The 16,507-nt window shown below is 40.1% G+C and overlaps 1 protein-coding gene across 1 annotated transcript in view; it reads right to left on the reverse strand.

Moving 5' to 3' along the window:
* Nucleotides 1-15,611, reverse strand: part of ttll11 (tubulin tyrosine ligase-like family, member 11) — a 32,713-nt gene extending 17,102 nt beyond the window's left edge. The window contains 7 exon segments of the mRNA XM_071924038.2: nt 17-112; nt 848-1,132; nt 1,781-2,071; nt 8,739-8,872; nt 9,424-9,523; nt 15,063-15,328; nt 15,368-15,611. Coding sequence (XP_071780139.2) covers nt 17-112; nt 848-1,132; nt 1,781-2,071; nt 8,739-8,872; nt 9,424-9,523; nt 15,063-15,328; nt 15,368-15,611 — 1,416 coding nt within the window.
* Between the last annotated feature and the right edge of the window lie 896 nt (nt 15,612-16,507).

Genomic DNA, 16,507 nt, shown 5'->3' on the forward strand with positions numbered 1-16,507 from the left:
TGACAGTCGCTCTTACCTCCTGTTCATGTTCTATCCTCATGCTGGGGTTGGAGTTCACCTCTAGTAATACTGGCTTCAGGTTCTTCATCAGCAGGATGTCAAAGCCCAAGATCTGACACACACACACACACACACACACACACACACACAGCATGGATACATGTACGATGAAATCTCAGTTTAGATCAGAGGTGTGACCAAGTCAACTTTGCTCGAGTCCCAAGTCAGTGTCAAGTCTTGAGGCACAAGTCTCAAGTCAAGTCCCAAGTCTAAATGTAGATTACCAAGTCAAGTCCAAGTCAAGTCCATGTCATTAATGTCAAGTCCCAAGTCTAAATGTAGAACAGCAAGTCAAGTCAGAACAAATCAAGAGTCCAGTATCAATTTAATATCTTAAAGAAAACTAAATATCAAGGACTTTTCAATGTAATATGGTTTTAATAGGATAAAAACTTGGTAAGAGCATCATGAGTTTGATTTCTATAATCAGTTTCAACTTCAATAAATTCAATCATTCCATACAAATTCACAAAACAGAATTTAAATTCAGTCGTCTGCTGGAACAAATCTCATCACTTTCAATCTAAGTCATTTACACAAACACAAGATCTCAAGTCAAGATTTTAGAAACCTTTTCAAGTCATCAAAGTACAAGTCAAGTCAAGTCCCAAGTCTTCTCTTCATGCATCAAGTCAAGCCTCTGACTCCAGTCCAAGTCATGTGACCCGAGTCCCCACCTCTGGTTTAGATTTTTAAGTATTTTTCCCTTCTGCCAACATCAAATTTGACACTCTCTCCTTCAAAGCAGTCTAATACTGACACAACAACACATTCACACCCCACCTACCTGGAAGCAGGTGGGTCCCGGTTTGCCAGGCGGTATATCAGCCTGGTAGAAGACCTTGAGCTCAGGCACCACGGCGATGACAGTCTTGATAACAAGAGAAATGATGTCTGACCACACCTTCTTGATGTCCACACCTTTGGCAGCGAGGCGGTAGAGCACACTGGAGAGGGTGCGCTTGCTGCCCGTGCTCAGGCTGTCTGAGTGAACAAAGTTGCCACTGTGGACGTTGAGGGAGTAGTTGGTCAGGTGCATGAAGACGTGGCTCAGATTCTTCTGGCTAGGCTCCTGCACAGATAGAATAAAACCGATTTTAATTATCGAGGCCATGGAATTATTTCTCATTGGTACAGTGTCTGTAGGTTTCAGCAAGTTACATTTAAGGGTTTTGGAATTTTTTTTTACTGGAAAAAAACAAAAAAAAAGACTGGAGACATTCATTCCAAACTGAGATATTCACCATTTGAACTACTTGCTACTTGACATAAAAGTGACATTATGGGTTACAGTTAAAAAAATCTATCATCTTAAATAGGGGTACACTGATTGATCGGCCACTGATAAATGTTCAATCAACTGCCTGAGGAAAGTAGTCAAAAGTATGCCATAAAAAGTAGCCAATTTGCACACATCATGCTATTGCAGGATCAACCCCAGAAAACCTGACTGGTGCATCCCTAAGCTTAAGACTTTTGCTCACAAAACTGTTCTGTTTTTGAGGACAGAATCATCTGTGTTTTTAAAATATCATGATAAAACTTCAGCAACAGTTTTCCAAAACGGGTAGTGCATGAAGACCTTTCAAGACCTTGAATTTAGATAACTCAACTTGATACATTTTAAGGCTTTTTAAGGATCTGTAAACAGTGTGATAGGTGAAATGTTAAGAACTTTAAAGTGAGTCTGTGCGCGCATCATGAGCACTGTCATGGCTACCTGGTAGGGCTCAGTGCAAAAACGTGTCAGGCCTTCCTTGGCAATGTAGATCTCCAAAGGCTCCAGGGACTTCACCAGCACGTAGAGGCGGATATCAAACTTGAGTTTGTCAATGAGCAACGGCTTATGGATGTACTCCTGGACTACGGCCTGCTTGGCCTGTGAACTCGCCATGAGCTTTAGGTCACTAGGATCGCGGATGAGGTAGATGCCGTCCCCCTGAGAGCCGCCGTCCGGCTTGACGATGAAGGTGGGATTCACCGTAGCATCGTTCTCCTTCACCATGCGAATCTGGAGCAGAGAAGGGAGTGAAAAGGGACAAGGTTAACAGAAAAAAAATGGTTAGAAGACTATTATTGGTAACACTTGGGTTGCAGGGGTTACATAGTAAAACTCTGTGTTTAAAACCAGCATCATTGAGTTTCAGTGGTGAAAGCTTACATCCCGAGACCGGACTTTCCTGTCTTTATAGTGCTAATATGGACCCTCGCACAAGTACAGTACAATTTGCGGGTTGTTGGTGCGTTGTTGTGAAAGACAATGAAAACAGAGATGAATCCGGCACCAAATCATTTACCATCATGAAATAAAAATACTAACAGGACAAAATATAACTACAGTACAATGCAGTTAATGGAATGTTAATGTTAATGTATAGAACAGGTTTACAAGTTTCATGTAATGTCACGTTTAGTCTTCTGAATGTACAAATACTAGTCAATGACTGTTTACAATCTGTTTATCAACACTGTAGTTACTTCAGTTCAACTCCCGATTCTTGGAAAGAAACCATACCTAGAAATAACAAATGTCCAACTGGAAAACTGGGAACAGAAAAAATAATCCACATCTTGATATGTTTAATCGCTTAGACCTGTGCAGCAAATCACAGGTTGTTGGTTTTGAATGGCTTTGTTAAGTGTAAAATTACTGTTAAAGTTGTGCATTTACATTGTGCTTAGGCAATCTATTGACTGTATCTATTGTATCTATTGGTGTAGAGTACATCTGCAACAACACAATGAGAGATGAGCCATTCTCTGCCTGAAAACACACACAGACATTACAAATACTTGCATTTCCCCTACTGGTGAACACTAGTGCACATTGTGGTCGATGCAAACACTTGAATGATCATCTCTGAGATGAAGGTAAATTGGTCCACACTATACCAATTATCCAAACACAAAAACTGTGACTGAACACTGCCTCACATACATGTGATCCCTTAATATTGTGCAAGACTGCGTATTAACATTTTAAAGACAGAATAATATAAATTATGCATAGTTGGCACATTAAGTTTTACCACTTGAACACAAAATCACACTGGTTTCAAAGACTGATCTGATGATAAATCCATGAATAATTTGAGGCAACCAGCTGGCTACTGCCCAACATCACAACTTAAACATACCAGGATAACTCAGCAAACAACGACATGATACGACATGATGTTACGACCAAAACCCCGGTTTCACCTTTTCTGTTGGCAAGTAAAGTAACAAATTACCTTAGCACTCAATGAGACAACAAAATTTCACTAAAGCTATCTTTTATAATTGGATGTGATGCTTGATTAATATAACAATGACTAAATTATTTTCATCTGATTACAAGGAGCTCATTCATCATGAAATTCATTTTCTACACTGACTAATGCATTTATACGATTCCACTTCAATCAGAGAATGAAATGAGATCTTTATACTGTTGAGCAGCTCACCGCTCCTTCAGTTTGAGACATGAAGAACTGCATGATAACAGGTTGTTCTGGCTTGGAATTGCATTCTTCTGAACTGGATTATGGACAAGCCTCCTACAGCCACTCAATGGTACCGGGAAATATTAAGACTTCTATCTATGAAGTGCCAGATCTAAGGGCAGCAAATGTTTTTTTACTTGAATATGGAACCCTTTGATAAACTCCTCACCAGACAACCTGGTCACCCTCTTACATCATGGCAAATTTGTTTTAGATCAGAATGCCTCCGGGCGACCACAAAAGACTCATCGACTTCAAAATGGTATTGATGTGTACTGAAACGTTGTGTATGTGGGATGATGTGCAAGTCATGAGAAATGACTGCAGGGGGTAGAAAGATTTTTTCTTTTTTTTTCTTTTAGATTAGCTTTGGGATACAAGGATCAGCATGTGTTGACTACTACAGCCTTCATTACATATGTATAAAAATGTAAAGAGAAAATGTATTGGCATTTTTGCTTTATGATAGTTAACAGCAGAAGGATCCCACACCAGATTCAAACCCAGGATATAGCAGGTACATGGTATACACCTCTGCCAAAAGGTTTGCTTTTAAGAGGAATTATATCAAGGGATTTAAACATGATGCAATTCATGGGAACCATCAAGGGTTCAATTGCCTTCAATTACACTGCTTAAATGTAAACCAGGCAGAAGTACTCAAAGCATTTGCTAATCTGTATTCTGCACAAACCTAGTTTCATAATAACCTGCATACCTTTCATTGGGCTACACTTTGAGCTAAGAGCTGTCACAGCATCTACCTTTCAATACTTCCTTTGCCTTGAATGTGACTTCAATTGCATATCAGTAAGTGTCAGTGTGACTTTAGTGCCCCCTTCAGCAATGTCGAAGAACCACCGCAATCCAGCACCATATAAATGCAAGCTCAGTGCCAGGCCTTGCATCTCAGTTTCAGTTAGATTGATAAAGTTAGATTTATTAATGCTCATTTGGTCTGACTGCACAATGCTGTGCCTATTTAAACCCACTGTGACATACAGAACATGAGCAGTGAAAGCCTCAGATTAGTTAGGAGTCTACAGACTAGGAAGCAGGCTTGTCTGCTGTACACTAAACTGGAATTACAGTAGTGATACTCTGGTGCCCCCCTCTGTCTGGATATAATTTATACTTCCTATTTCCCTTACAGCAGACCTACTGAGCAGCGGCCCATGCAACTGCACCACCAGTTAAATTGCCTGATTACATTGTTAATCAAGATTAAAAAACTAAAATGCTCCAGTTGCTGGGTCAGTGTCTAATACAGATAACAACAAAAGGTCCATTTTAAACTGTTTACTCCTTGTCCCGTTAACTTTAAAAAATTTTAAAAAAAAACGCTAAACGTAACACACAAATGTGGATAAACGCTTACAGTGTCGGCTGGCACTCCTTAACCCATGGGTGAGTCTAGCAGGCTTATCCTATGAAGAAAAGATTGAACGAGCGTGACACGCAAGAGCACGGGGATATTTGTGGACACTGACGGACAGTTTCAAAGTCGTGACAACCGCGAACACCTCCCATGCTCACCCACTCCTGTCCTCTGGCTCAGAACATCAGGCTACTCTTGTGCATTAATTAGCCTTTCGTGCCAGTGACGACAGCCAAGAAAAGAGACGGAGAGAGAAAGGGAGGGAAGAGGGAGGAAGTGGGATGAGGAGAAGGGGGGACAGCTGCTCCTCCCTGGTGTGGTGACTGCAGCGAGCAAACGTGTCACAGACAATTAGCAAGTTTGTCATTCACTATTAACAGCTGCTCTGTTTGACCCTTAAACTACTTAGCTTGCACTCAAAACTGCAGCTCCTCTGTGCGTGCCACTTACAACGTCGGCCTCTTGAGCACCGCCACAAGATACAGAAAACATCTTTGTACTGTGGTACTAAAGCAGAATACTAATAGGGACTAGACAACATGCACAGAGGTCAAAGCAGACTCTAGCCTTACTTCAATTTCTCTAAAATACAAAATGTGATGTACGACACAAATTATTCCAAAGAGAGGAGGCTAATATAATACTTTCAGATATGTTACAAACTGTACAATGTCCAATATAAACACAGAAGGCATTATTCCCACCTCAGGATAACACTGGCATTATATTACACAAATCAAAATGTTGTCATTATGTACCTAGCTTTTCGCATGCAATGCTAATGTATTCTAATAGTCAAGTTTATTTTTATAGCCTTTAATCACTGTTACAGTCTCAAGGGGCTTCACAACGCCCACATTATGAAAACAGTAAATTAATATAGCCGCAAGCAGCGATGTCAGGGTTCATGTCATAACAGCTAACATTGGGAGAATAGATGTTTTACAATAATGTCGTCTTATCTAGCTAAGAATAAATTACACGGTTGGAAAATGACATCACCATAAAAGTCATTTTTCTGTTAAGTTCATTTTGGACTTAAAAGCAATTAAATTAAGTGAGCTAATAAGTGAACTCACCACTCATGTTGCACAAACAGGAGAAAAACAGACAATTTGCATATCATGCACATTCTACATTTCCAAATAGGACCGCCATCCATGACAGTTAGCGAACTTTACCATAAAATGCAACATGGTAAGCAGTTTAGCGATGCTCAGTGTCAGTAAGGTAGTAAGGTAATGTTGCCATTTTAAGCTGTTGCTGTCACTGTATGGTAGTTGCTGTCAACTTGCAAAGATAACAAAGAGTTGTAAAACTTGCTGAATGTAACGTATCTTTGCAAAGATTAAGGTAAAACAATAACATCAAGATAGTAAGCCTGAGGAACATAATAGAATACGCTTAGATTATACTGCCACTGGAAAAACAATGGCAATTCACAAAAACAGTGAAATATATTTTTATCTTCTCATAGGCAGAGACACCGAACACACAATTTTTCTGCCCCATACGCACCTCCCAGTGTTCACATATGAAACTATGTAAATAATGGCTCCCATTTGGCTTGTCTTTTCAAAATGGCGTCCTCCATTGTGTTCCTCTGTACTATTTCCAGTTTTCACAGCAATTATTCTTTGTTAGAATCTAAACAGAACGGACTGTAGGCTAAGAAAATGAATTTCAAAACTTTAAATTTAAATTCTTGTATTTTGTATCAACATTGCTGTGAAAGGTGTCAACTTTGCTGCATCTGCCTCAACATTCAAAATGCCATCATTTGGCCCAGCTTTGATGGATTTGCATGACATTTGCATGCATATTAAAGATTCAGTTTCTGAAGAGTTCAACAAGTTTCAGTTTGAACCTACCTTGAGTTATAAGCCACTATACATTTATCATATCATAGGCCACACACCCACTTAGACTAGTAATCATAATCCCCTTTGTGTACCAAATTTGGTCTGGATAGGTCAAAAAATTTAAAAGACTTGGGGAGAAACTGCTTATTTTTTTAAATGCAAATTAGCAAAAAAAATCCATCATGGCAGACCCTCAACTGAGGACAAGGAAAAACTCCCACGAAAACCTCATTAGGAAAAAAAAATGGAAGACCTTGGGTAGGGCTACTCAGAGAGGGATGCAATGAGTGCTGAGAGTGAGCAAACAAAGATGACATAGAAACAGTAAATTAAACTGAGTTAAAAATAGTTGCTATCTGGCCTTAAGAGTCCATTTTGGGCCTTTACCAAGGGAGAGAGGAGCCAACTAGGACTTATGTTTAACAACAGAGGCAGGACTCCAGCTCAGGCTTAAATCACACACTTCTGTTTAAGGAGAAAGTGCACAGCTCAAAACACTGTGTGAAAAGATTTACAATCACAGTCGCTATGTGAAAAAAGCACTGGCATTCAGGCTGATGTCAGACTGGGATTATGGATCTAATGTTTGACCCTAAATACTGCTGAACCTAAAACAGTTCAGTACATTTATTGTGAGAGCCTGGTGGTAGTTTTAAACATAGATGTCCCAGTCTGTAGAGTTCTGCATGTCTTTAAAGAGGCTTAGATTGTTACGAATATTGGGTTAAGACTGAGAATGGGGTGCTGAAGACATTCAAGGTGGCCAGGGGTACAATGACATGCTGTTTTCATTTAGGTGGTCGCAAAACACACTGAAATAGGCAAAACCTGCCTGGTGGTGATGACCTATCAATAGAGACCAGTACAAATGGGTTTTGGGACCAAATTAGGGCTGTAGCGATCATGAAATTTTGGAATGATTAGGCTATTGTCTCAAATAGTTGTGATTACCAATGTATTTTGTTCCCCAAAGGAGAGTTAGTAATGAACTGAGCATATGAAATAAACAGGTCACAGTATCAAAAATAAACGTGCTCATCAGTGAAGTTGTATGTGGGTTTGCAACAAGATCAATGTTGCTCACTGTGCTACATTGCATTTACAACGTCGGACCAAGGGAAAAGAGCATCAATCAACTTTAAAGGGTTTGCACGTACACTAGAAAGGCCGGACTTTTGAATCCCCTTCGCCAGCAAAGCAAAGACGCCAGTAGAGAGCACAGCGTTACAGCTCATGTCTGCTTCCACAGCAATCTAATAACCTAATGTACAAAGGAAATAAAATGTCATGTACTAAAACGTTATTTATGGAACAAAAACAACACAACCAAATCAGTGTCTGTGTTTTTATTCCTAAAATAGGACATTTGAAGCAGGGGGAAAATGTAGGCGTAGCCATTACTTGATTATATAACATATTACAAGCACTTTGCCAAAAATAAGTAAGCAAAAAGCCCCAAAAAACATTAAGCAGTTAAAGATAAACAGCAACGAAGTGTAAGGTATTTAAAATACATGACAGATTTCTTCAAACTTTTCTGAGCAGTAGCTGTCGATATCCATGTTTGTACAGCCATATATTTCACAGAAATAAAGAAGCACAATGAATGCATTCAGATCATCCACAGACATATCCCACAATTCATGTGAGCCTCATCACACACAAATTAGTTTTGCATAGAGTTTTGATGGTGCTCACCATCTAACTTCTCCAGACCTCTCCCTGCACAGAGATTTAGGCTATTTTACAGGCATCTTCTGAATATGAATCCAAGTAATGACCTATGACCAAGTGGGCGACAAGATAAAAATTTGGAGGAGGAAAAATTCTTAGGGGAAAAACAAAACAGTGACCGCGGTCATAACAAAATAATTGCTGTTGGTTCCTATAATTGTGATCACTCGATCATGCATTTATTGCAGCAGCCCTAGACCAAATGAGCGTCCTGTGTACCTGTGCAGAGAATTGCTGGTACTCCTCAGGCAGGATCCAGGAGCGGGGGTAGAAGTCGTACTCCTCTGGGAACAGCTCCTGCATGGTCCGTACCGCCCGGCTCAAGTTGATCTTCCTCAGCATTTCAATCATACCTGCAATGTACAAAGCACTGTTACAGACATGGAGGGGATGGCAGAAACTGGCATCGATCTGTGAATTAAAACTGAAAATGCACTTGAATGTAGCCTTCAGAAGAAATTATATTATTTTGGGAATGGAGCTAGTATTAGTGTAATGAAAGACATTCTATACATGTTTCTCCCAATACTAACAACTAATTGCCATGCCTGAAAGATAGACAAGGCCTAGTAAAGAGAGAAAACTTTAAATGACACAGGTATGATGGGAGATAGCGTGCAAGCCACAGGCTCCAGTGGTGTAGATGTGCGTGTCCATCTCCGGCCAGTACAGTAATCTCTAAAGTCTCTAAAGCTACGGTTATTACCATGTCATGAAAAGGTTAGCATTGGAAAAACTGGGCTTAGCAAGGCTAAGGCTAAGACCAAATCCATTCTGTTGCCTATAGATTACAGACTATACATGAAGCCCCATGGCCCAACTCAAACCATCGCCCCACTTACAGTTCAGCAAGCACAAATGAATCAGCAGAGGGTTAGAGGAGAGGAGATAGGCATGTGAATACCTGGGAACTTGTTGACCTGCCCTGAGACGATATTCTCAGTGTCATGGAAGGACACACCATGCCAGTAGATGTCACAGGCTGCCCGTCGTCCCAGAGGAAACTGCAGAGAGGCAGAGGGGGTGAAAGGAGAAAAAAAGATGCTTGAAGGAGTTGCCATGAGTGGAACAGTAACAGAATAGTCTGAAGATGAACTGCAGGCAAAGAAACTTTTTTCTCAATGAACAACCAACCTCATTGCCAATGTGATTGCACAGTTAATAAAATGTATTCTGGTTCAGGCTCAAATCTTGCAGTGATGCACTGATACTGGTTTCAGGTATAAGGCTGATATGAAGCACATGAACTGATTCAATTCCACTATAAGAATGAAGGGGTGAGGACATTAAATCAGATAAAATATTCAGAATTATTTTGAAATGAAAGAGTCTGTGTAGATTATATTGTTCACTATTTTCCAAAGCATGGCCTTAATTGTGTCATTCAAAAGCAGCTCTGTACTCAGCAGCCTCAGACCTGGTAAATACTCAGAATTAATTACTAATCCTTGGCCAGCAGAAACATACTATCCATGCATCTGTACATGAAAAAGAAGGCTTAATTTGTTAGTGTGACTCAGATCATAGATGGGGGTATTTGTCCTTCCAGTGAACCTGGAGGGTAGGGATAATCCTGCCTAAGGATGGTAGGTAGCTAGTATGTGTTCTGCTGTAATGAGCCAGGAAAGAGAAGAGGAAGTGATACTATAAAAGGATTAGGGAGCTAGGAAGCCCCTGCAGGAGACCTGGCACAAGGCACACTTTTTGTTCTCTATCCATCTACTCCACATCGGCCAAATACACACACACACACACACACACTTTTTTAGCCAGAAAGAACTGTTCTTCTAGGTTTTGTCAGATATCATGCGCAAATGTGTTGTTACAGTATGCAACAGCATGCAGTTGAAAAACATTAGGATATGCCAGCCATGTTGTGATACCCTGCTGTCACAGGGCTAAAAATAATTTAGCATTCATAATCATGATTAGACCATCAAGCTAGCACTGACCATAGCACATTCAGGATCAAATTAGATTAAATCCAATGTGGCCTCTGAACTGCTGTTGAGACAGAAAGCCAGCAGTGTCAGCTGTCCCTCTGGCTTCAACAGAACTCTATTAAAGTATCCAATAATCCTCTTGATCTGAATAATGATTTAACACTTGATGTCAAATCTGGTTTAAATGATTCTTCTTAGATCGTGCAACAATAAGTCTTTTGTCTGTAGTGACTTTATATCTTCCAATAATCTTCCTAATTTCCTTATGTTTAAAGAGTCATGGCTGTATTCCAATGAATTTACTCACGTTCTATGTGCATTGGTGTATCAATCTCCAAAACAAAATAACTTCATCCGCTTTCTTGCATCGCTTCACATGACAATGCGGCCAGTTTATGAAAATAACAGCAGACCCCGCAGTTGGTCTTGCATTTGCAGTTACAGTATGTGCCTGAACCAAGGGCATTGTGGGTGAATGAAGGGTGGAAGACGAGCATCTCATTCATGAGTAAGTGTGTGAGCGTGTGTAACAGGGAAACCCTGCTTGACAGCCAAGCTATGCTATAAATACAATCACAGAGATTCCGATGTATAACTGGCTAATCTGATCAGGGAAGTAGGTCAAATTAATTTGGGTAGTATCTAGGAAACAGAGCCAAAAATAGCCCTCTCATGTGCGTGTGCAGAGCTGGGCGTAGGACTATGCTCTCCCATTGGAGTGCACTTACATATACACATTTGTGGGCCAAGTGTGAATAATAAACCTCTCTCGACATAGCCCCACCCTTGGTCAATTTATCTAATTTTAGTTAGCAAATAGCGGTCACATGTAGACCTTTTCCAGATCCAGCTCTTGTTGCATGACCAAAGGGTAAGAGACCAGCATTAAACTGTTTCTGTTATTCAGTCCAGTGAAATAAACTTCTTCAAATTCACTTGTCTGAAAATTGTGCCAGGCCTATCTGTCATTCCTGGCACAGCAATTATAGTTTTGCAGACATTCAGGCCCTTATTTTCCAAAGCCGTCCCATTAAAGCCTCTAGGTGGTAGGCCTTTTTAAACTTGAGCATAAATCCATAAAGGTAGGATTAATCTGTAGTATTCAAGACCATGATTAAAAAGACACTTATTAGTCTCTCTTTCTATAGTTGTGACTCAGACCCTCAATCTTGCCATTCCCTCTGCCAAAAAGAGGACTAAACGTCTATTGGATTAAAGGAGCTTACGTCTAATCATTTCCCACTGTTGAGAGAATGCCACATGCTGAAAGTCAGTTGACAGAGTTGCCTCTCAAGTCATAAAATGCTGTGCCATTAAATCTGCTGCTAAGCACACTCCTGATGGTTATGTATGGAGATCCAGCCAAGACTTAATTTTCCATGAGACATAATTTCTATGCAAATGGCCCTCGGAGCCAAGTGTACAGCACATCAGTCACTTAAGGTGAGAACATGCCTAATAAATGAGACCATCATGTGCTAGATCAAGTCTTACCTGAATGTTCTAAAAGAATAAAAAAGAAAACTCTCTATATTTTCTCGTAAGCAAGTTGAAAGGATATTCATCAAGAAATTGGCACGTTCAACAACTCTTTCAAGATTTTTTAATGAATCCTACATTAAACTTACTTGCGCGTAAATCTGCTCACAATTTACAGCAAATAAGGCCTACACCTTAATTGCTAGGGTTATTATTATTAGCTAATGTACTTTTCATAAATTACAAATAAATAACGCAGGGCTACTGGGGTTTCAACCCCTTGGAGAGGCTGAAAGGTATAAATGACACAGGATCTGTAGTGCCCTTGACTTTGTTGGAGGTATAGCACGAGGACAAAGACGGGTAATGTATAGGGCTTCTGTCCACCAGTTTTGACACCAGATCTGCTGGAATTGGAAGGGTTTGAGTATCAGTATGTGGTCGCCGGTGATAAAAACTGTCTTTACTTCACCTGTCCCATCACTTTGCCCTTCTTTACTTCTCATGTATAATGGAGACCCTGTTGATAATGGCCGATAGCAGGTATTAATTGCATCACATTCAAACTGCTTTGGGACTGACCAGATGGTGAGTAGGGAGGACCGGATCAATTAGCCTGCTCATAAAAGTTTTACAGCTACTGCTTTCCATTTAGAACAACTTTCAGCCACAAGCAAGTGTAACTTTATACATTAGACGCCTGCGAAGTGACAGTTTCAAGCGGAGGCAGGGTTAAAAGTGACCGTGTCATCTAATTAACAATGCGCTGGGTAATGCCAATCAACACCTTCTCCTATGCTATCCAATCCTTCATGAAGAAAGAAGAGAAATAAATTACAAATAAGAATGGTCAACAAATCAACATCATATTGAAAATGTGTAAACTAGTAAATGTAGGACACTGAAGAGTGGTAAGGAAAAAAAAACAGAAGAAAGTCTTCAAGGTCCTATGGTTGCAAAGTCAGACAATAGCAGTATTTCAATGACCATTATTTATAGAGATTCACTGTAGTGAAACAAGGTGGCCCCATTTACACTGAAACCCATTTAGCCTACACCTGACATTAAAATACCAATGCAGTTAGAATATGTATCATGATTCCATTTAAATAGGGCTCCAGCAAATTATTTTTAGAAAGGTCTCAAGCTTTCAACAGTTGTTATTTGTAAAACAGTTTTTTAACAACAGTTATTAGTTGTTAAAAAATGTATTCAAACAGCACTTTTGGAGATGTTTGAATGGATATTTCAGAATATCAGTTTCTAATAGTTCTTTCGTGTAACCTATACATTCATGTTTACCCTTGGGATTACAATCCAGATGGAAGCATGGAATGAAAGAAAGAAGAAGAAAGAAGAAGAACGAAGATGTAACAAGATCCTCTTTAGATACTGGATAGGGCACCAAACCTACCTGTACACAGGTGGTCTAGGAAGATCACTTCCCTTGTTGTATTTGCCCATGTGTTTGAATAAGGCCTGGTGCCCAAACTAGATACAAACTAGACATCCCTCACCTGTCCTGGGATTCTACCGTCAAATCCAAATGGAGTGTGAATGTGGCTTTGTTTGTTTTCACAGTAGAAATGCTCTGACACACATAGATCTCATGGTACACAATGGATATTCTGATAAAACATTGAAAACCTGATAAAACATTGAAAAACTACAAAAGATACAAGCACATTGCCCAGTTTCAGAAGTTCCATCAGACACTTCCTTTATAGTGAAGTGAATAGACGTTCGCCGATCAATGCTGAATTCTTAATTCAAAATGTCTCTATTCACAACAATTGTCTTAAATGTTAGTCTGGCTAATCACTAGCGTTTTTCTGCATCAGATACTCAGTGTAGAGTGGAGCGGTTTCTCAAAGAAAAGGCACAGTGACTACAAAGTGGAACCTGGGGTGTGACTTACACAATATATTGGCATCATTGACAATTTGAAAGCTTGAAGCTGAGTTTAAAATCTTTGTGAGGTCCTACGAAGGTTTTGCAAGCTGGAAATTAAAAAAAATCCATCTTTGTGATTCCAGTTTTAATATTTATAAATGCTTGTTACTTAATGTTTATAGCCTGGTTGCACGTAATGAAATGAAAAACAACAGTTACTTTTCACAGCTACGGACCATGGGATTTCTGTCAGTGTTCTCTCAGGAACCGTTTCTAACTCAGTGTTTCCCCTACCACAGCCGTTACTGGGCGGGCCACCCACTAATCAGCCACTGCACTCAAAACCCTTGAAAACCTGGAATTCTATGCTACAGTGAACATTTGTTACACAAATGTGTTTTCAAGAGAACAATCTCTAGCTTTCTATACAACAATGTGTGGTAGTTTTTATTTTATTGTTTATTATTTTGTCCACTAGATGCACCTTTGTATCATAATAAATCCATCCAGGAGAGTTCTAGTGAAACTGACTTACTATAGTGTAATGTATAAAGTCAATGTATTGCATGTTCAGTTATCTTAAAGTTAAACCAGTGACATTTTTAAATATTAAGTAGCCTAATTAAATAATATGCCTGTGAATAAATAATGATAAGCCTGTTATTGATTAAATATGTTTTTGTACAGATGTGCTGGAGAGTATTTAGAGCTCAAAAACGTTCACACCTACCCGCTTACTGCTAATTCTTACTATTTGTATTGCACATTTTGTAAGTATTACAATAACAGAGATGTCAACAGTTCCTTTGTGTACTGAATAAAAAAAAACTTACCGAGAGAACACTGACAGAAATGACAGCATTCATCGCTGTGAAAATGAACTGCTAAAACTTTGAGAAAAGAGTGCTGTAGCATTCAAAAATGTCTCACAAGTACTTCAACTGGAACTCCAAATACCTTTTTTTGTGTAAAACTTGACCACAGAACCTCAAACAGAAATACAAATTAATTCCTGCAAAGCTTCTGATCATAGAGCTAATAATATAGGATCTGGAGGTAATCTAGAGGTAATAATCTAGGATCTAGAGGTAATAATCCAGGATCTCATAGTCTAGGACAGTGGTTTTCAACCATGTGCCAAGCAGGTTTCATTCCAACCAACCTTCCCTAAGACAAACACACAGAAAAGACAATGAGAGAATAGCCCAGGCAGAGTGTAGTAGCATACCTCTTTCCATTTTAGCTGTTTGATGCTTAGCTTCAGCGCCTCCAGCGAGGTTTTGGCTTTAGAGATATCCACCGTCACGGGTCTTCTCTTCCTTGCTAGTTTGTGTCCATCCTCACGGTGACTTTCTTTAATGTCTTTGGGTCGATGGCTGTGCGCAACGTTCCCGTTAGTCTCGGTCTTGCCCTGCAGTATCTTCCCAGTTCCTTTGATATGAAGTGTCCGCTCGTGCCCTATTCGATTCAAGTTTTTCCCCACATGAGCAGCGACTATAGAACCATGCAACACTAGGTCGGAGTTGTGTTTGCCGCCGTTCTTGTCATCTTTACCCGGTTTACTACGACTTTTACTCCTATGTTTGGAAGTGATGGAGGTCCTGGATGCGTCTCTCCCTGCTATGGTGATGCTGGGAGTGACCGGCGAGACAGAGGCAGGCGGGGATGACACCGGCACCTGCTCCTCAATATCCACTGCTCCCTCATTCTCTGCATCCTCCCCAGATGATTTCATTTGCTCGAGTTGGACCTTTACTTTTACATAATGATCACTCATTATGCGAATTGGTATGACTGGCGCTGCTGGGCAGGGCACAGTTGTACCACACAGTACAGTAATCCGACACCAGCAAGCTAACGTTATCCTGGTAAAATGTATTTTGCATTGCTAGCTAGGCATATTGCTTAAAATAGCAAAGGAAGCAACAAAAGCAACTTCTTTTAATCAGGTCATTTCCATGACAGTGCGAGTGAGCAGAGCGCAGAGATTTGACTGCAGCCTTCAACGCTAGCTACTGGTCGACATTGTTAGCCAAAGTAATGCTAGCTAGCCATCTGGCCACAATAAGTCAATCAGCAACTTCAAAAGGCTAGCGGCTCCCACAAGCTGGTGTTGGCTTAGCTGTTAGTGGCAACACTGCAGCCAACACTAAAGCTAGCTTGCTGGACATAGCTTAACCTGACGTTAGCCTGTGAAAGTTCATTCATATGATTCTGTATCAGTCGCGAAACTCCCATTTTATTGATGACAGACTTTAACTTACGGGTGTCGTTCGCTACCTTTCTACCAGTGAAGAGCGGTGTGATGATGCCCCGACAGCCCCCTGCTCTGTGTGTTATCGATACTGTATTTCGTGCAACAGCAGTAGATGAGCACCAGACTGATGCGGCCCTCCGCCCAGCCTCCGTCTGGTTTGAACCCATGACAGTTGGTGCTACCTTTACGTGCTCCTCTAAAGCTCGTACTTCTGGAAGTCGTAATTACGACGTTGTACATTCACCGCTTTTGGTCGGAAATAATAACAAAATGGGCCCTAAAACTTTATTTTGTTCTTTTTTTCTTTTTTTCTTTTTTGTCGGCTGTTTTGTTTTATAAATCAAGCGTACTGTTTGCTTTCACTGTAGAAACCAAAAACTACAGCAATTACAACTACAACAACTGAAACAACCACA

Source organism: Centroberyx gerrardi, chromosome 2 (assembly GCF_048128805.1).
Source record: "Centroberyx gerrardi isolate f3 chromosome 2, fCenGer3.hap1.cur.20231027, whole genome shotgun sequence".
NCBI classification, from domain to species: Eukaryota; Metazoa; Chordata; class Actinopteri; order Beryciformes; family Berycidae; genus Centroberyx; species Centroberyx gerrardi.